Source organism: Manis javanica, chromosome 3, assembly GCF_040802235.1.
Source record: "Manis javanica isolate MJ-LG chromosome 3, MJ_LKY, whole genome shotgun sequence".
NCBI classification, from domain to species: domain Eukaryota; kingdom Metazoa; phylum Chordata; class Mammalia; order Pholidota; family Manidae; genus Manis; species Manis javanica.
Genome location: NC_133158.1, coordinates 48,296,797 through 48,318,255, shown reverse-complemented (window position 1 = coordinate 48,318,255; position 21,459 = coordinate 48,296,797). Strand labels below are relative to the sequence as shown.

At 42.7% G+C, this 21,459-nt stretch overlaps 1 protein-coding gene and 1 long non-coding RNA gene across 4 annotated transcripts in view; one reads left to right on the top strand and one right to left on the bottom strand.

The window, feature by feature from the left end:
• Positions 1 to 21,459, bottom strand: part of LOC140848375 (uncharacterized) — a 127,295-nt gene that overhangs the window by 1,764 nt on the left and 104,072 nt on the right. The gene's annotated exons all lie outside the window — the stretch shown is intronic.
• On the top strand, positions 10,768 to 19,023 carry LOC108389208 (carbonyl reductase [NADPH] 1-like; the record flags this gene model as incomplete). The annotated part of the gene is made up of 2 exons (XM_037014649.2): positions 10,768 to 11,083; positions 16,656 to 19,023. Coding segments are annotated over 2 exons (564 nt in total), but the record flags the coding sequence as incomplete, so codon positions are not given.

Below are 21,459 nucleotides of genomic sequence, written 5' to 3'. Positions count from 1 at the left end.
ATGCAGCACCCACATATAGGAATTTACCTACAAAGATATTTGGCCTCCCTTTTCAGGCTTCTAAAGTATATACATATAAGTATTTTCAAAGCTGATCTAGACGTCCTGAGAGAGATGATAAAGAATAGAGAACAGGTCATCACATTGTTACAGACTATAAGCAGCCTAGAGAAAGTTAGTAGAGTTTTTCCATCTTCTATCCATACTAAATGAGCATGAGAAAATGATTTCAAGAACCTATGAGAAATTGTAGCTGCTTTGTGGTATACCAGTTACCCACTCTGGCTTCCTCTCCTACTATCCATTTTTTAATTTATTTGTCACACACCTCCACATTTGCATTTTTTGAGTCCAGAAATATGCATTATCCCTATGATGAGAGAAGCTGATAATCTTTTGAAAATAAATTAATTCTACAGTTATGAGTTTAACCTTTGTGTGGTGCTTAGGAAAATATTTGAAAACAGGTTCAACTTACTGTACCATTAGATGTTATCAATGAAAGGAAGTATTAGAAATAGCAGTGTGTTTCTAACAAGTGTTCATCCTGGAAGACTGTTGGAAGATTAATAAGACACTATAACTCACTTTATCTCAGAAGATCATGTAATGAAAATCATAATACAACAAATTACCTTTTGCATTGAAATTTTTCTTTTTACATTATCACTTCTATAGTGGGATTGAGCTCAAAATTAACTAATAAGGACAACCTTTCCTGGATATTTACCTTAAAAAGGGAGAATTTCCTAATTTCCCCTCTCTCCTATTTGTGAAATGGTCTTATGACTTTATTATAATGTTTGAAATATTCTTTAAGTAGAAAATACTAAACTAATTTAAACATGTAAATATGAAAAGATTTTTATGAATACTAACTATATTTTGCAAAATAAATCACTAACAAATGTGTCATGGCTTTACATTTTTAGCTGCTTTCTTGAGATATAATTCCCACACCATGTACTCCATTCATATAAACTACATAGCTCAGTGGTGTTTGTTAAATGCACACAAGTTGTGCACCCATCAACACATTCAAGATTAGAGCATTTTTATCACCCCATAAAGAAACCTTACATCATTAACATTCAATCCTCTCTACCCCTATAATCCCAAACCATAAGCAACCACTATCTGCATTCTGTATCTACAGTTCTTGTTCTGGACATCCCATATAAATAGAAACATATAGCATGTGGTCTTTTGCGACTGACCACTTTACCAAAATGTTTTCAAGCTTCATCCATGTTGTAGAGTGGATCAGCACATCATTTCTTTTTAGAGTATCCCTTACTAGGCCACCTTTTCATTGCTACTCTACAGGACCATACTGTAGGGTCATTAGTCAATGGTCACAATTTGATAAAAACCAAACATAGAGAAAATAACATGCAATCCAGCCCTCTGAGCTGATTTGGTTTCCCTTTGCTAGAGCACCCTGGCAGCCTTCCAACCAGATGCGGTGCATTCATCTTGGAACTGACAATGAACCAATCATCTGTCTGTTGGTAATCACACACATGTTCAGAGAGCACTGTGCCATGTGCCATTAGATCCTCAAGTCATGCTAAAAGCTAAAAGCTCGTGGAGAAAAGGCTATCTCTTCCTGAATGCAATGACCTCTCCTTATATCTCCTTAGTATGTTTCTGTGTAAACTCTCCTCATTTACTTATGCAACTTCTGGGCGCTGCTTTCCTCTTGAGGGCATTTCTCTGACATCATCTAAGACACTACGGATAACACAAGTTTCAAGACTGTATCCTGTCCTTCATTCACAAGGCAGTCTTCATTAATGCTCATAGCAGCTGGTAATTGCATCTCCAAAGGACAAAACCCCAATATCTTGGTATTTATCATTCTTGTGCAGACTTTCCACATAACGACATGTGCTGAATTTTAGGCAGAGTGGTGAATGACTCTGGCATATTGAGCTTGGTAGTTCTTAAAAACTGCAGCCCAGAACAACAGCTGAAGTTTACAAGTGAGACCATCTCAGAGGATGAGCTGGGCCTCATGAACAATTTTATAAAAGACCCAAAGAATGGAGTGCACTTGAAGGAGGGCTGGCCTCTTACGAACACCACCACCTATGCAGTGACAAAGCTCAGCATCATGGTCCAGTACAGAATCCATGCCAGGAAACTGAGTGAATAAAAGGGACAAGATCCTTCTGAAGGCTCCTGCCCTGGGTCGGGGAGAATGAACATGGGAGGATAGAAGGTCATCAAAAGCCCAGGAGAAGGAGTGGAGACCCCTGTGTATTTGGCCCTTTTGCCATCAGATGCTGGGGCTCATGTACTGTTTGTCATGGAGAAGAAAGTTGAACGATGGGGACACTCCTATCAGAGTTCCCTTCATGGACCCAAATATGTGCAATGTCCTGATTTGAACAAAGACACTTACTTTGACCTGGTCCAAAATATCCCCATTCAAAAAATAAGGAAGACCAGGAGTGCATTTCTGCATATGGAGTACTGTTTTGACTTGGGTACTTCTATGTTATTGAGTTGTGATAACTGTGATATAGGAGGAAACTAAGGGGAAACTTGACATGATGGATGACAACCTGATATGAATAAAGGGTTCTTTACAAATGTCCACTTATGTGACTGTTTACATGCCAACAGCTCAGTTATCTAGTAGACCGAAAATAAGTTAGGTAGAGAAAGGACAGAATAATTCAGAGAGAGGTAAACATTATGGAGAGAGAGACAGTATTTTCACCTTTATAGGCCACATGATCTTATTGCACTCAGATCATCTGTGGTAGCAAAAGAGAACCTACAGAAAACATAAAAACAAATGAGGGTTGTTGGGTAAGCCCAGCTGCTCTATTTTAGCAGCCACTAGTACTAAATGAATAACACCAGGAATGGATGCTATCAGTTGTGGTTTATTTAAACACCAAACCCACTGGGAAGAAAATGATGGCAATGTGTGAAAATGTGAGTGGGTCCTTGGATGAAAGATACAAGGAAATTGGAGACAATGGGGAAAACTGAATATGGATTGGGTATTAGTGGGTATGAAAGAATCATTTCAAGTCATTCAATGTGAATATATTAGTTATACAGGGGTGAGTGTCATAATGTCTCCAACATTCTCAGCAGTCAGCAAAATATATAAAGCAGATGACCACAGAACCACAGTGAAATGTTCATAGATGTTGAACCTAGGTGATGAATATGTATGTGTGTACTATACTATTCTTTCAACTTCTCTGCTTGAAAACTTTCAGAAACACCCAGAAACAAAAATTCCATGCTGTGCCACATTAATTCAGTACTGCATCTTACTGTACCTCTGTTTCCTTAACATAGGAAAATTGGAGGGAGCAGAGGAGATGGTGGTGTATGAGGGCATGGCAGACACCTCCTCCCACATACACACGGAGAAAGCAACTTCATCAAATATAACTACCTCAAATATAACCTGAGGACTGCAGAACAAAGCATCTACACTTGGCAAAAAAGAGAAGACAACACTGAGAAGGATAAATGGGAAGAGCTGTGATTGTACTGGACACAAGTGCTTCCCCCATCCCAGACCATAAGCATGAGTAAGAGGAATGGAGTGGGGAGGGCATGAAAACTAGCGTATCTGTAACACCAGTCCCTAGAGATGTCCTCTGGGATTCCACATTGCATTAGTGTTTGATAATTAATTGGGATGGAGAGCAGGGAGAGTTAAGGGCTGTGGGGGCTGAGACTCCTGTTGCCTGTGGAGGACTGGGACACTCTCTAGGTCCTGTGAGAACACAAAAGAGAGGTGGAAGTTTGAAAGATTTTGTAGCTAAGGGAAGTGTCCCAGGCATGGGGGTTAGAGAGAGCTCTTTCCAGAGTTAAAAGGGAAGGCAGGTAATACTTTCCTACCCAACTGGCCAGACACTTTCAGAAGCCAACTCTGAAACTCTCCACCTGTCTCACCAGCTCACCCAAGAGTTGCCCTGCAAACTGGTTGCTCCTGGCATGCTCAGCCAAGCAGAGGCCACCACTGCTGACTGAAGGCAGAGGACAGCCATGCCCAAAATGAATCCCAGCAGAAGCATTTCACATCACATGAAAGGCGTGCAGAGGCCAGCTGTGGTGATGAGCCATTACTGGCAGACAGGCAGCAAGATGGGCTCTGCCAACACTCCACCAAAAGCAACTGTTGCTCAGATGCAGCACAGAACCAGGCTCTGGGAGCACAGGGTTTTGAGTTCCTGGGCACTGCAGGATACCTACTTCCTAAAGCCATTACTTTCTAGACCAGAAGGCACACAGCCCTTCTATCTAATACAAAGGAAGAAACACAGAGACTCAGACAGAGTGCAGAGGCAGAGGAATATTCTCCAAGATAGAACACTGGGAAATGTGCTTAGTGAAATGGAGATAAACAATCTTTCCCATAAAGAATTCAACATAATAGTCATAAAGATGCCCACTGAAATATGGAAATCAACTCAGGAGTCAAAGAGAATTTCAACAGAGATAGAAAAATTAAAAAGAGCCATTCAGAGCTGAGGAACACAATAACCAAAAAGATAGATACAGTAGTGGGTATGAATAGCAGGCTACAGGAGGCAGTGGAACAATCAGCATGATGGAAGATAGAGAACTGCAGAGTTCACAAGCTGAGGAACAGAGATAAGAAAGAATTTATAAACACAGAAGGATGCTAAGACCTGTATGACAACTCCAAATGGAACAATATTTATATAATAGGGGCCCCAGGAGTAGGAGTGAGAGGCAAAGGGGTAGAAAGTCTATTTGAAGAAATAGTAACTGACAACTTTGCCTATATGGGGAAGGAAAACACAGAAAGCCCCAAAGAAGATGAACCACAGGAAGTTCCAAGACACATAGTAATCCATATAGCAAAGACAAAAGATAAAGAGAAAATCTTAAAAGCAGTAAGAGAAAGGCAGACAGTTCCTGGTAAAGGAAATTCCATAAGGCTTTCAGCAGATTTTTCAGGAACTTTAGAGGCCAGAAGGGAGTGGCCTGCAATATTCAAAATATTGAAAGGGAAAAATCTACTCTACCCAGTAAGGTTATCATTCATAATTGAAGGAGAAATCAAAAGTTTCCCAGGTAAATGAATGTTAAAACAATTCATGAACACTAAACCTGTCGTACAGGACATGTTAAAGGAACTTCATTAGGTGTAAGTGTTCCTAAAGTTAAGTATTTTTCATCAATGATAATAAAATTAATGTAAAGGTAGCAGCTTAACCACTTACAAAGCAAGTATGAAGTTCAGAAAACAAAAGTAGTAAAATCAACCATACACAAAATTAGTTAAGCAATACACAAAGGAAGTCAATTACTACATCATATACAAAAAATGTGGACAAGGAAAAAGAACAAAAAAGAGGTACTTTCAGAATGTGTTCAAAACTGAGCTACAACATCCTAACATCAACTATTACATGTATAGGAAACAATATATAAACCTTATGGTAACCACAAACCTAAAATCTGTAATAGATATACAAAAAATAAAAATACAGGAATCCAAGCATATCACTAAAAAAACAATAATATAATAAGATAGAAGTAAAAGAGATGAAGAAAGGAAAATAGAAGAACTATAAAAAGAATGAAACAACAGTTGATAAAATGACATCAATACATACCTATTTATAATTGCTTTAATTGTAAATGGAGTAAATTTGCCAATCAAAAGATATACGGTGGCAGGATGGATAAAGAAACAAGACCTATCTACATGCTGCCTACAAGAGACTCATTTCAGACCGAAAGACATACATAGACTGCAAGTGAAGAGATGGAAAAAGATTTCACACAGATAAAAGAGAAGAAAAAAGCAGGGAGTAGAAATATTTTTATCAGACAAATAGCCATCAAAACAAAGAATGAAACTAAACAGACAAAGAAAGGCATTACATAATTATAAAGGGATTGGTACAAGAGGATATAACAATTGTAAATATATATGCATCTAACATAAGAGACCTAAACATATGAGGCAAATACTAACAGACCTAAAGTGAGAAATAGACAGTAACATAATAATAGTATGAGATTTAACTCACCACTTATATCACTGCATTGATCATCCAGACAGAAAATAAATAACAGTGATGTTGAACCACATTAGACAAGATGGACTTAAGACATATATATAGAATGTTCCACCCCAGAGCAGCAGAATACACACTTTTCTCAAATGCATGTGGAACATATGCCAAAGTAAATCACATGGTAGGAGACAAAAAGTCTCAGCAAATTTAAGCAGATTGAAGTTGTATCAAGCATCTTTTGAAACTATAATGGTATGAAACTTGCAATTTATTACATGATGAAAAACAGAAAAAACACAAACATTGAGGCCAGACAACATACTTTTAAATAATCAATGTATCAATGAACAGAGCAAAGAGGAAATCCAACATATGGAGACAAAAACAACAACAACAACAGAAACAGAATGTTGCAAAATATGTACCATGCAGCAGAAGTAGTTCTAAGAGGAAGTACATAGCAACACAGGCCTATCTCAGGACACAAGAACAATCCCAAATAAATTATCTAACCTCACAACTAAAAGAACTAGAAAAAAAAGAAGAACAAACAAAACCCAAAAGTTTGTAGAAGGAGGGACATAATAAAGATCAGAGCAGAAATAAATGAAATAGAGAATAAGAAAACAATAGAAAAAAATCAATGAAATAAAGATCTGGTTCTTTGAGAAGATAAAGAAACTAGACAAACTCCATGCCAGACTTATCAAGAAAATAAGAGAGGACACAAATAAGCAAAATCAGAAACAAAAAGAAATAGTCACAAATGACAGTGAATAAATACAAAGAATTAGCAGAGAATTCTGTGAAAAACTATATGCCAATAAATTGGACAACCTAGAAGAAATGGACAAATCGCTAGAGATGTACAATCTTCTAAGACTGACCCAGGAAGAAACAGAAAATCTGAACAGACAGATTACTGGAAAACAAAAAATAAGAATCCAAAAAAGAGAATTCCAGGCCAATATCCCTGAAGAATTTAAATGCAAAACTCCTCAACAAATATCAGCAAACCAAATTCAGAAACACATCACATGATTATCTATCACAACCAAGTGGGATTTATTCTAGGCATGCAAGGATAGTACGATACTCGCAAGTCAATCAATGTGATATGACACATCAACAAAAGGAAGGCTGAAAGCCATGTGATCATCTCAATAGATGCTGAAAGAGCCTTTGACAGGATACAACATTCATTGATGATAAAAATAAAGTGGATGTAGAGGGAAAGTACCTCAACGTAATAAAGACAATATACAACAAATCCACAGCTAACATCATACTCAGTGGCAAAATAACTGAAAGCTTTCCCTCTAAGACCAGGAACAAGTCAAGGATGCCCACACTCAACACTTACTTCAACATAGTACTGGAGGACCTAGCTATGGCAATCACACAAGAAGAAGAGATAAAAGGCATCCAAATTGGCAATGAAGAATAAAACTGTCCTTACATGCACATGACATGATACTATATATGGAAAACCCTAAAGATTCCACCAAAACACTGTTAAATACATGGATTTAGTAAAGTTGCAGGATACAAAATCAATATAAAGAAATGGATTGCATTCCTTTATACTAATAATGATCTGTCAGAAAGAAATCAAGAAAACAAAACCATTTGCAATTGAATCAAAAATAATAAAATGCCAAGGATAAAACCTAACTGAGGAGGCAGAAGACCTGTACTCTGAAAACTAAAGGAACCAATTGAAGAAGACACAAATAAATGGAAAGCTATCCCTTGCTCATGGACAGGAAGAATTAATATTGTCAAGATAGCCATCCTGCCCAAAGCGATTTACAGATTCAGTGCAATCCCTATCAAAATACCAATAGCATTTTTTCAATAAACTAGAGCAAATAATCATATAACTTACATGGAAGAATCTTAGAAGACCCTGAAAAGCCAAAGCAATCTTGAGAAAGAACAAAGCTGGGGTTGTCAGTCCCTGATTTCAAGCAATACTACAAAGCTACCTTGATAAAAGCAGTGTGGTATGGCAACAAGAACAGACATATAGATCAATGGAATGAACAGAGAAACCAAGCATATATATTCAATTAATGCATAACAAAGGAACAGAATATCCAAAAAGTGGAGAACTCTATGCAAGAGAATGAAACTGGATCACTGTCTAAACTATACGTAAAAGAAAAAACAAAACGGCTTATTTTAAAGACCCAAATATAAGACATGAAACCAGAAAACTCTTAGTAGAAAACACAGGCAGGAATCTCCTGAACATCAGAATGAGAAATGTTTTTCTGATGTTTCCCCTAGCAAACGAAACTAAAGGAAAATTAAATAAGTGGCACTATATCAAAATGCTTCTGTACAGCAAAGGAAACCATCAGAATAAAAAAGCAACCTACTGTATGGGAGTATATATCCAGATGACATATCTGTTAAGAGGCTAATATACAAATAACTTAATGAACTTATATGAATGAACATCAAAACAACCAAATAACCCAATAAACAAATGGGCAGAGAACCTGCATAGACAATTTTGTAAAGTACACATATGGAAGGCCAACAGGCACATGAAAACATGCTCCACATCGCTAACCATTAGGGAAATACGAATAAAACCCACAGTGAGACATTATCTCACATCAGTCAGAATAGTCACTGTCCAATAGATAAGAAATAAAGACTGTTGGCTAGGATGTGGAGAAAAGAGAACCTTCCGTTTGTTGGTGGGAATGTAAATGGGTCCAATTGCTACAGAAAGCAGTTTGGAAGTTCCTCCAAAATCTAAAATTAGAAATGCCTAAAGACACAGTAATTCCACTTCTAGGGATTTACCTGAAGAAAACCAAATCCCTAATTTGAAAAGATACATGCGCCCCTATGTCTATTGCCACGTTATCAGTGGCCAAGACAGGGATGCAACCAAAATGTCCACCAGTAGATAATGGATTAAGAAGTGGTACATATACACAGTGGAATATTACTGAGCCATTAAAAGAAGGAATTCTTGCCATTTGCAACTACATGGATGGACCTAGAGGGTTTTATGCTAAGTTAGATCAGCCAGGCAGAAAAACACAAATAACCTATGATTTTACTTACATAGGAAAATATAAATGAATAAAAACAAACGAAGAAAACAGAAAGAGACTTACAGACATGGAGAAGTAATTGGTGGGTACCATGGCAGGGAAGACTGAGGTAGGTGGGTGAAATGGAAGAAGGAGATAAAGAGGCACAAAATCACAATCATATATAAATTAACCATGGGAATGAAAGTACAACACAGAGAATATAGTCAGTAGTTGTGTAACATCTTTCTATGTTGACAGATAGTAACTACATTAGTTGGGTGAGCATTTAATAACATGGTTTATAACTGAATAACTATGTTTTATTTTTGAAACCCATATCGTTTATCAAGCTATATTTCAGTATAAAAGGACAAAGGAAAATGGGCAGGATGGTCATAGGAGTGCAGTGAAGATTAAGTGCAGGGACACAGATGCAAACGTTGGAAGCACACGGGAAGGGAAAGCGAGCGATAACGTGAGAGCCTGGGCGTGGCCCTAACACAGCAGGGCAGTGATAGGGAGCTGCTCCCTGCCACCCACCAAGTCCGGCCCCTCTGGGCCTCGGAGAGGGCACCCCACTGCTCTCCTTCACAGAGGGACCCAAAAAAAGACTAAAAGATGCCTCTGCTCTCAGGATTATTTTCACTCTTCACCAGTGAATGTCAGGCTTATGGGAATGAAAAGTGATGGTCCCCAAAAAATAAGGGCAAGGCTTTATTGTAAAGGACAGTTTACCATCCCAGTGCCACCTGCACAGGACTGTGAAGTTCCTTCCCTGAATATATTTTTTTGAATTACCATAGGAGGAACATTTTTGTCTAGATCAATATCTGATCACCTCAACTGCTAGCTTGCAAATGTATTCAGGTCCCACAAACATGGTTTTTTTCCCCTTAATTCACTAAAAATACCACCTAACTACACGTAACACTTACTAAGTTGCACCTGCAACAAAACGGAAAAGCTAGGCATGTACCAAACCTAGGGATCATGCAACCATGAAATGACACATTCCAGTCAAAGGCTTAGTACCCAGGCAGAGCTCATACACATTCCCTGCCACCTGGGGGCACCTGGACTCACATTGCGGGACAAGCCCCGCCTACAGCACACGTCCCATCACAGGACCCACTGTCCCTAACTCTGTCTGCTGACTTTCTCTCTTCCTAAGGAAGCCCGGGGCTCACTGTCCTCAGAACCGCTTCCCGGGCCCAAGTCACCTCACTGCCTCTTGGGGAAGAGCAAGCAAACCCACTCTGCAGGGGGATGGGCCCGACCCAGCCATCACTCTGCTCCCACACCCCAGGGGTCCTCCCAAAGCAGTGTCCCTCCCCTGCCCTGACTCTCACCCTCCTACTGAGCCCTCGCCAACCTGTGCTGCTTTGGGGAAGCGCACCTCTTCACCCAGAATGTGTTACTGGCTCTGAAGTGGGATCACGTGAGTGCTGTGTCCTGCTGGGCCCAGGGAGCCTCACCTGGAGAGGCCGACCAAGGGAGGGGGCAGGACAAATCCTTCCGGGACACTTGGCTCCTCCTGGAGGGAGGGTCGCAAGCGGGGCTTCTCTCTCTAGGAATCACAGCGCTGTTTCCCAGAAGCCCTTATAAAGCATGTTCTCTGGACTGTGCCAGGCCTCTGCAGCCTCCACGTCCTAGGCTAGCAGGCCCGTCTGCCTTAAACGCCATCACCCCCACACAGCCCAGCCATATCATCCTCCAGCCGAGTGGCGCTGGTCACTGGGGCCAACGGGGGCATTGGCTTGGCCATCGTGCGCAGCCTGTGCCAGGAGTTCTCAGGGGACGTGGTGCTCACGGCGCTGGACGCAGCACAGGGTCATGCGGCCGTGCAGCAGCTGCAGACGGAGGGCCTGAGCCCGCGCTTCCACCTGCTGGACATCTGCAACCCGCAGAGCATCCGGGCCCTGCCGGACTTCCTACTCAAGGAGTATGGGGGACTCGACGTCCTGGTCAACAATGCGGTAATCGCCATTAAGGGTACGGAACGGGCTGGGTGCTGGGAAGGGACACCTTGGTAAGGGTGTCCAGCCAAGGTGGGCTGGGGATTCTCCTGAGCCACTGCAGTGGGACCAGTACATCCTGCGGGATCCAGACGGGCTCCCTAGGGAAAGACGTCACCCTTCAGGTGTCAGGGACATTCAACTCCTCCAAGATATACAAGGCTTTCAGGCAAAGGATCTTTGTATTATCATGAAGCTGACTCTTAGGGCCTCCTCCACGTGTCTGTAGTTTCTGTTAATGGGACTGGGGAGCAGTTTGGTACATTTTTCACTTATTTAAAATAAACAAGAAATTTAAAAGAATGACACACAGAGATCCCATCCTGCACACTTCTCATAGCCTTCTCTAATGGTACCAACTGACACACTTTGTAGCTTTAAAGAGCCATGAAATTGACCTTCACACAATACTATTATCAGAATTCAGACCTTATGTACAACTGACCACATTTCACAGGCAAGAAAATAGTCCATCTTTCTGCAGAATTATCCCACATGGCTACTATTTAGTAACTCCTTTCTCTTGCTCCTGGAAGAACAGATGATCGGACAAGCTTACATTTTCAAGCAGAAATGACAATGAAAACCAACTTTTTGGTACCCAAGATGTCTGCACAGAGCTGCTGCCTCTAGTGAGACCCCTCTAGTGAGTCTGGTGAGCAGACCCCAAGGAGCGTCTCTGGCAGGATCGGGCCCCACTGCCCCTGACCTCGTCCCCAGCCCTGCGCCCTCTCCCCGCTCTGCTACACTGGTCCTCGGGGTGTGTCTCCTCAGGGCCAGGGGCCCCTCTCCCAGGACTACACACTGGTCAGTGGCCATCGGTGATTCTCTCCGTGGCACAACTGCTCTTTCTCTTCTTCAACTCTTCAGTCCAGCTGTCCCGTGGGCCCTTCACTTGCTCCCTGCCCCTCACGCCTGCAGGTCCCTGAGCATGGCTTCCTGCCCTCTGCCCTCCCCAGCTGTCTCTACTGTAATCTTATTCCAGCAAACAGAGCCTTCTCCACCCCAATTTATTAGGCCTTCCAAAACCCTGTCAGCTGCCTAGAACTTATCCAGAGCTCCTGACACTCAATTATCTGTTACTGTCAGTCAATATTGTCCTGACGCACATCCCTCCCCTAGAGTCCTCCTTACATAATACATTTTGAAGTACACTCACCCTTACCCAAACCTTTTGGACTCTGACTCGATCCGCCCCCTCGGATGCTAGCGCTCACCATAACCACCTCCTACTATCATTAACCAGACCCCAGGATTAGCCACCTGAGTTTGTCCCCAGGCCACCTCCCCCAGCTCTACAACAGATGCTCGGATGTCATTTGAGGCACTTGGAACCCTAATAAGGAATCCTAATAATTGGAACTCCTATTGAGGCCACTCCTTCCTGAGCATCTCTGTACTCTGCATGCTTACTCCCTCCATAAAGTGCTTTAGGAGCAAAGTCCAGGCCCTCAGCATGGCTTGCAGGTCTCTCTCTCATCTGACCTGCCTTTGTCCCGGCCTGTGTTAATTCTCCTTTACCAGGACTAATATTCCACACAAAACAAACTATCATGTTACTTAGGAGGTGAACTCTTCCACTTCCTACCTCAAGGTGTGGGAAGGGATGGGGAAACACCACCCACTCAACACACCAAATAAGACAAGCAGATACTTTGAGAAAGATTAAAGCTCTGGCTTGGAATTGACAATATGCATGTACAGTCTGTTCTGGGTTCTGCCCAGTTCCCCGTACTGTCCTCCGGGAAAGTTCTACTGTACCTTCATGATTTGGCTCAGTCAGGCCTCAAAGTGCAGCTCTTTTGAATGGCACTCTGACTCTGTTATTCACCCCAGCACCTGGGAGCAGGATGGAATTCCTTGTGCCACAACCACACATCCTGTGTGTATTCCTGTTAATATGCATACTAAGGACTTCTGGCTGATTTTTTGCTTGTTTTATTTAACTGACCTGCAGGAGTTGTTGCAGGCTCTGTCCTTGTCACATTTGGAGGACAGATGACACTCCTGACCTGCCAAATCAGCCTTAAATGAAAGGATCAACAGTGCCTCTCTAAAGCGGGAGATAGTGGAAATGGGAACTCATGAAATACTCTGTGCATTAGAGCAAGGTTTTGTAAACTTTTGAAGTAGGAGAGTTCTGCCATCATTTCAGGGGAAAGGCCACCACATTGTTAATGGAATCCTGACTTTATTACCTCACTTTCAGTAAAGAGTCTGGGAGAAATCCCGGCTAGGAAACCAAAAGCAAATACTGCCTCTCCCCCCCACACCAGATAAAAGGGTGTGAAGCAAAGTCCTGAAGTTTTTCAACAGAATCTCTGAGGGCAGTAGAGACTTTCCAGAAGAGGACCGTTCCATCTGGGTTTTGTTGGCAAAAGAGGAAGGGGGTGAGATTGGTGACCTTGATGATCACTGAGGAAGAATGCATGTGGATTTCTTTTTTTAAACAAGAGGTATTCTGAAATAACTCACCTCATAAAATATAAGAATCTACAATGTCCAGGTACCCATGACAGAGCTTAACCAATACAGCAATATCCTCCCTGTTCGCATAAACTTGCCGCCATTTTGAATTTGAAGAACAATGTTAGGCAGTTTGTCCTATTTTTCTTAAATTATATTATACATTTATTTTGAAAACAGAAGGGAAAATATGTCTCAGTAATACCTACATTGAAATCCTGACACTCTGGTGCATCAAATATTAGCTTAAAGATGTCTAGGAGGACATAAATGGTCTTCTTAAGGCTACAGTTACCAAGTAATCCTTTGAGGAAGGAATCTGTAATCAAATTTGGTTTGAGAAGGGCTGCTTCTCAACTTCCTGTGGTGTGAAAAATCCACAGGAGGAAGCTGGGGTGAAAATCACATTGCTAAAGGTCTCTTCCACTTCTGACAATTTGTGGTTTAGAAGGATGGGTGGGTGGATATGTCCTGATGCAGAGGGCTGGGTATTTTATATACTGTCCAGAAAAAGACATGGGGTCTCAAGGGATTTCAAGGTCACATGCACAGCCGGATGCAGACTTGGACGTGTGGTCTCCAACCTGATTGCTCTTCCAAGTATTCCAAGGTCCTCAAATCTCTTATGCCAAGAGTCTCATTTGTCAGGTGAAGCCTTACCCAGCCAGGCCAGAGGGTCAGTCCATTGAAGGCCTCAATTTATTTGGGACCACGGTGTTTCCATTTACTTACCCTTTCAATGGAAAACGTGGCTTCCCTAGAATAATTTTATTGATCTTGTAAAATGGATGGCATGCATTAAGTATTAGCACCACCAGAGAAGTGATTCTTTTAAAATTGGTGTCATGCTTTTGCCACCATTAGAGTGACTGTTAAAAGGCAAGTGCCTCATACACACATTCACACACACACACACACACACACACATACACATACACACACTCTCTCTCTCTCTCTCACACACACAGACACAAGCAAACACATATAGTATCAAAATGATGCCTGGATGGCCCATAGCGCTTTGTGGAGGATTGGCTCTGCTCAGGCTAGTAGAGTGTCTATGAAATGCCCTGTGGCAGCCATGAGCATACTCCAAAGAAATATCTGGATGCAACTCCTGCTGTGGAACCTCCAGCAAGTGCTTCCAGCTTCTGTGTGTGTTTCCTGTCCTGAGGTGTCAGACCACAAGGGACCACAGTCTCACCCAGCTGTGTGGGGACACCCCCAGAAGGCTCCCCTGTCCCCCTTGGGAGTGTGACCAGTGGGGTGAAAAGCTTGGGGGAAGAGAGACCTGGATGCAGCCCCACATCCAGGAATTTACCACAAAGCCCTGTGGCCTCCCAGTTCAGGCTTCCCCAGTGCACACAGACAAGTGTTTTCACAGCTGGTTTAGACCTCCTGGGATGGATGATACTGAATAGAGAAGAGGTCATCCCTACTTCATACAGTATAAACAGCCCAGAGAGAGTTGCTAGAGTTTCTCCATCTCCTGCCTAGACTAAAGGCATGGGGGAAATTGGTGTGAGTCTGTGATTGCAGCTGCATTCTCCTCTTCCAGTCACCCGCTCCGGCTGACTCTCCTGCTGCTTTATTTTCCTACATCCCCTCTAGTATTTTGCAATTTGAAGTCAAGACACATGTATTATATTTTTATGAGTGGCTAAGCAGTATTTTAGAAAATGACGTATATTCTAGTAGGACCTCTAAGTGGTGGGTTCTACAACATTTGACACATAGATTCAATTGATTCTTACAATTTACATGATCTACGGGAATGGAAGGACACAAATATCAACCTGGTTCTAAATTATTCATCTTAGAAGATTTTTGAAAATAATTAAAGGTTTATGTCATTCACTTTAAGTGTCTCTACAGACTATTTAATGTGGGTCATATTGCCATGAATTATCATTTTTACTTAATTTTTTTGCCCCACAACTCCTTTAGTGGGATTGGAGATCAACATTCTCTGTTGGTGACAGCCTTCCCTGTCTCTATTTGGTGGTATGTTCTCATGACTTTGTTATAATATGTTACAAATTTATTTGAATATGAAAATTATAAACTAATTTTTATAACTGTTCATATAAATTCATTTTTATGAATACCTAGTATATTTTCCAAAATTATTAGTGAGAAACAATTGCTTTACACTTTTAACACCTTTTTGAAATATAATTTTCATACCTTGCACTTCACCCACTTAACTACAACTCACTGATGCTTAATATTCATGCTCAGTTGTGGAAACATCAACACATTCAAGATTACAGCACTGCAGTGCCGCAAAAATAAATCCTGGGCCCTTTAGCCATCCACGATCTTTTCCCACATTCCCTAAGCAGGCACTATTCTGCATTCTGTGTCAAGATATTCTTGGTCTGGACATCCCATGTAAGTAGAATCATATTATACATTCTTGTGACGGCTTCTGTAATTTGGCACGATGTGCTCAAGCCTCATCATGTGGCAGCATGGGGCAGCAGGCCATTCCTTTTTCAAGCATCCCTTGAAATGTCCACGTTTCCACTCCCCCATACCACGACCATATTATCGGGCCCCTAGTCACAACTCACGAGTTCATAAAACTAGACAGAAAAGCATGCCACTCAGCCCACTGAGCTGTGTTCTTTACCCCGGCTGGAGCAGAGCAGCCTCCTTCCAAACCAGGTGCTGTGCATTTACCTTGGAACCGCCATCACTAAACCCATCGGCTCTTTCTTGGTCAGGAGACACCTGTTCACAGAGCACGGACCCTGTGACTGTAAGGTGCACAGGTGGACCCAAGCTGCCTCAGGGGGAACAAAGCTGTCTTCTCATGAATGCAAAGAGCACCTCCTTTCAACCCTTAGCATGTTCATTATACACATTATCATAGCACTGCCCTCCCATGAGAACACTTCTGACATCTCAAAGTGACAATTGTGGCAGGTTTCAAGATGGCATCATGTCCTTAATCAGACAGTCCTCATTAATACTCACAGCAGCTAGTAATGATCTTGCAAAGGACAAAACCCAGACATATTTGGTATTTATCATTCTTATGCACGACTTTCCACTTACTCATATGTGTTGAATTTTAGGCAGAGTGGTGAATCTCTCTAGCACACTGAGCTTGGTTGCCTTTAAAAACTATAGCCCAGAACTGCAGCAGAAGTTTACAAGTGAGACCATCACAGAGGAGGAGCTGGTGGGGCTCATGAAGAAGTTCGTGGAAGTTACAAAGAATGGAGTGCACTTGAAGAAGGGCTGGCCTCCTGTGAAATTTTTCCCTATGCAGTGTCAAAGGTCGGCCTCACAGTCCTGTCCAGAATCCAGGCCCGGAAACTGAGTGAGCAGAGGACAGGGGACAAGATACTCCTGAATTCCTGCTGTCCCGGTTGGGTCAGAACTGACATGGGGGGACCCAAGGCCTTGAAAAGCCCAGAGGAAGGAGCAGAGACCCCCGTGTACTTGGCCCTTTTGCCATCAAATGTTGAAGGCCCTCATGGAGAGTTTATTTTGGAGAATAATGTTGTACAATGGGAACCTTGTGTAGAGCTGCCTGCATGGCTGGAAGTATGTGGTACGCTGTGATTGACGAAAAGGACATGAATACTGTCAAAAATATCCCAGCTCAAAACACAATAAGAATGATGGAGTACACACTGTAAGTGGGATATCAATTCTGTGAAGTCTTTAGTAATTCATCTGTGATAAAAGGGATCAAAAAGTAGAAAGATGATACTAATTAATGAACATCTCACATGAATAAATGGTTCTTCACAAATGTCTGTTTGTGCTGATTATTCACATGCCAACCAGCTCAGGGAGCTAATGACCTAAAGGTTAGGCCAACATAAGGGACAGGATTACTCAGGGGTCAGCAAACAGTGTAGAATGAGCCAGACAGAAATGACATTCAGCTTTGCAGGCTACATGGAACAGGCCTGATGCCTAGGTCACCAACCTTGCGTATTATAACCTGCAGGAAACCAAGGAGAGAATGCATAGGTGTGCTTTCTTTAACACCAAACTGTTTGAGGCAAAAACTGTAGCAAAGTGTAAATTCTGAGTGCGCCTTTGTAAGAAATATATATCCATGAAGGAATCTGAGATAATTTGGGGGAGTATGAGCATGGACTGGGTCCAACTTTCATAATTATTTTTCATTAGACGTATGCAAACTTATTAGAAAGGAAAGTGATGGCCCTTGAAGCAAGGGTAGGGCCCTGATTTTTAAAAGGGATGTTGACCTTGCAAGTTTCAGCCTCAACAGGGCTGTGAATTTCCTTTCCCTAACTTGTTTGTCTAAACTGATATTGGAGTAAAATAAATTTCTATGTTAGGACCTTTGCATCCCCGCCTCTGGTCTGTAAATGTGTTCTGTTATCATAAAAAATCTATTTTTTCTCCATAGCTTAAATATGATAGCTTATTACATGTAGCATTTCTTGACTTTGACATGGAACAGAACCAATAAATTTGATATTTTGCAGATTTAGGGATTATAGAATCACGAAATGAAACCACCAATCATCGGTCTGGCACAGTTAGAGCTCATACATACCCCTCCCACCTGGAGCACACCTGGACTCCCACCAGGGCATGAACCCTGCCCACAGTGAAAGTCTAATCACAGGGCCTATTTTCTCTAACTCTCCTTCTTGGGTTTCTCTTAAGGAAGCACAAAGATCATTTTCGTCCCCAGAAACAGTTAACCTATTCAAGTCACTGCATCTTAGGGAAACCAAATCCATTCTGCAGGGAGATGGGCCCACAGCCAAGCCAATGACTCGCGGTTCCTCTTTCTCCTCTGATCCCCTCCCAAAACACTTTCAGCTGAACTGCCTAGGATCTCCACTGTACACCGAGCCATCGCTAGCATGTGCTGGTTTGGGGTAGCATGCCTGTCCACCTCTATACCCAGATCATATGAGTGCTGTGCCCAGGTTTGTCCAAGGTGCCTATGTAGAAGTCAGTCAAGAGTTTTTCCATTAGGAACCTTCTGGAACATTCTGACTATAACTCCCAGGAGGAGATATTTTCCTAGTCTGGGGCAATTCACCTTTGAAACCAAAAGCAGTCAAAGGGAGAAATAAAGTGGGAGAAACCCTTCTATTGCTTACAAGCAGCCTTCCACTTCTACTCACCCATGTCTCTCATGACCCAGCTGCAAAAAGGGGTGCCACACAACCTCTCCAGTCCAGATATGCCCTAGTTCTCCTGTAACTACCCATTGTATGGAGATGGACTACTTCTCTCCACCTCTTGGAAACACCTGTTGATGTGGAGATGCCCTGAGGCCGGGCTGGAGACTACAGAAATGTTGTAATTTTACCCACAGCATACCCATCCAGAAATCTTGCCTCACAATCAACTAATTCCCATCTTCCGCAATGGCCCCTGTGTGAGAAAACTGGAGCACTGTAACCAGACTAATAACATACAACATCAACAGCAATAAAATCATGATATTCCTCAAGCTAGAGAATTCACCTAGTTCAAAGTCCTATGCAGATTTAGTCCCTAGCTCACCCATTCCACAGGCAGGCAGTAGCTGAATGCGTAGGGAGTTCAGAGCAATCACCACACAGCAGCTGCAGCCAGGGGGCAGGTACACAACACAGGGAGTTTACAAGAAAATACCCTTAAGGGAGAGAAGGTACATGTTTAATGACACCAGCATAGGTAAATTTTGTCCATCAGGTGCAATGTATGAAGGAGAGTGGTCCTGTGATAGGACAGTGGCAGAAATGGGATCCTGACCTCATCTACTATAACAGACTTTCACCCACCTCCCTGTGGGAGTTACAGATGAGTAATACATAGGGATATGGGTGGTATGTCCACTGCCCATAAAGATGAAATAAAACTACCCTGTAAGATGCTCTTACCACAGTGATCTTTGGGGGCCGCAAGACTGTTACTCCAAGAACACATAGTAGGCCAGCTTCCAGGCCTTTTCCCCAAGGTGACAGAAGGGCCAACCACTGTTGTTACATTTGTCAAAATATTCAAAGCCATGTCCACTCAACACAGTCTCCAGCATTTAATGGTTAATGCACTTGGGGCCAGCAGCAGGATGTTGCTCTTCCGGCCATATCCTGGCTTTAATATCTACTCTTTGTTTGGCACATACAGTTGTGCAGGAGAGGCAGCAATGTGTCTCAGCATGCCACAGAGCTTAAGGCTCCTTTTGGAGCTTCTCATTCAAATGCCATAGCACTGTCCATAAGCGAACTGACCAGCCCTGTAGACTATTTCTGTCTGACTTCAGACCAGACTTCAACAAACCAGTGAACCTCTCTATCACACCTGCTGTGGTAGGATTGTATGGCACATGAAACTTGCACTTTTTTCTAATTGCTGCACCCATTCTCGTCATGCAGTCCAGTAAAGTGGGTGCCTGGATCTCTCTCCATCAACCAAGGGTGACCACAGGCTGCACAGAGACCCTCTAGGACCTTTTCAGTGCTGATCTGCACAATATGCAGGAAAAGCAAACAGTCCAATAGCTGTGTCCACACAACCTATGGCATATTGGGGTGTTTTTGACACAGGCAGTGGCCCAATATAGTCCATTTGTCACCTGACAAGGGGTATCGGCCCTTATAAAGTTGTCACACGTTGCTGCATAACTCAGTGTAAGTCCCTCTTGGAGTGCACAAGGCACTCCTTCCAGGCTCTGCTGACTTCTTCAAAGGGCAATGCCAAGCCCCCCGATGGCCTACAGCCCACATTGTCTTTTGACCCACAGGGAACAAATGCTGATATACCCACTGGGCCACATCGGAGGCAGGCTTTCCTTCTAGCAAAGGCACCTGGGCCAATGTGTCTGGTTCATCATTTCCAGGGATGCGAAAGGCAAATGGCCAGTCACATGACATACAGTAACTGCTTCAGCCTGACCACACACCCATAAATGTTGCCATAACACTTGCCCCTGAAGGGGTCAGTGACCAAGCATCCAGTCAGCATGTTATCATGTCAGTAGAAACAGGGGGAAGACCCAATAGACGGCTCAGTGGTCAGCGCAGAAAACTATAGAGGGGGACTCCTGGGTGGTCAGGAGCCATACTGCCACCAGGTCAGCCGCATGACTGCTTTTCCCCAATATGTCCTCCATCCACATGGTCTCAGTCTTTGGATGAGAAGCCACAGCCCTCCACTTTGGGGCTGACCATGACCATAGCCGTCTCTATACAAAGCAACTTCAGGTACAGGGGCTTTTCCATTCTCAGAAAAACTCTTGGCTACCAATAGCTCAATAACAAGTTCTTCCTGTTTTCAACTGGTATATGTCACTGGCCACAATAAGCGTTAGAGTTCTCCATACAAGGGGCGATAAGACAGGGCACTACACTGCATTAAATATGATGCCCAAATGGCCCATGTATGCATCTGTGCAATGCCACTCCGTGTGCTTTGGGTCCAATCTTGCATGCACACCACGATGGGATAGATGGTTATTACCATGGTCAGAGCTGTTCCAGTGATGGGCTCCACTGCCAGAAAGGCAAGGTACACAAGACCCAGTTGCTTCTCCTTCAAGGTGTGCGGGACCTCTGCTCCTTTTCCTAGTTGTGACCAGAATCCAGGAGGTTGGCATGTCCATTCAAGCTACTACAAAGGCCCCATCCTTAACAGTCTTCAGTTACATGAATATCTAGTACACAGGGCTTTGGTGACTCCATTACACTCAAGGCCTCTATGGCCTTGACTACTCGCTCACCAGCACTAAAAGCAGCTGCACATGTTTCACCCTGGACCCAACTGATGCTCTTTACCACCAACAGGAATAAAGGCTCCAGAATTTGTAGAATGAATACTCTCCAGTGCCCAACAGACCCCAAAATCTGTTGTAATCCTGCCACAGTGGTAGTGGTAGAGAAAGCCTGGAAATAT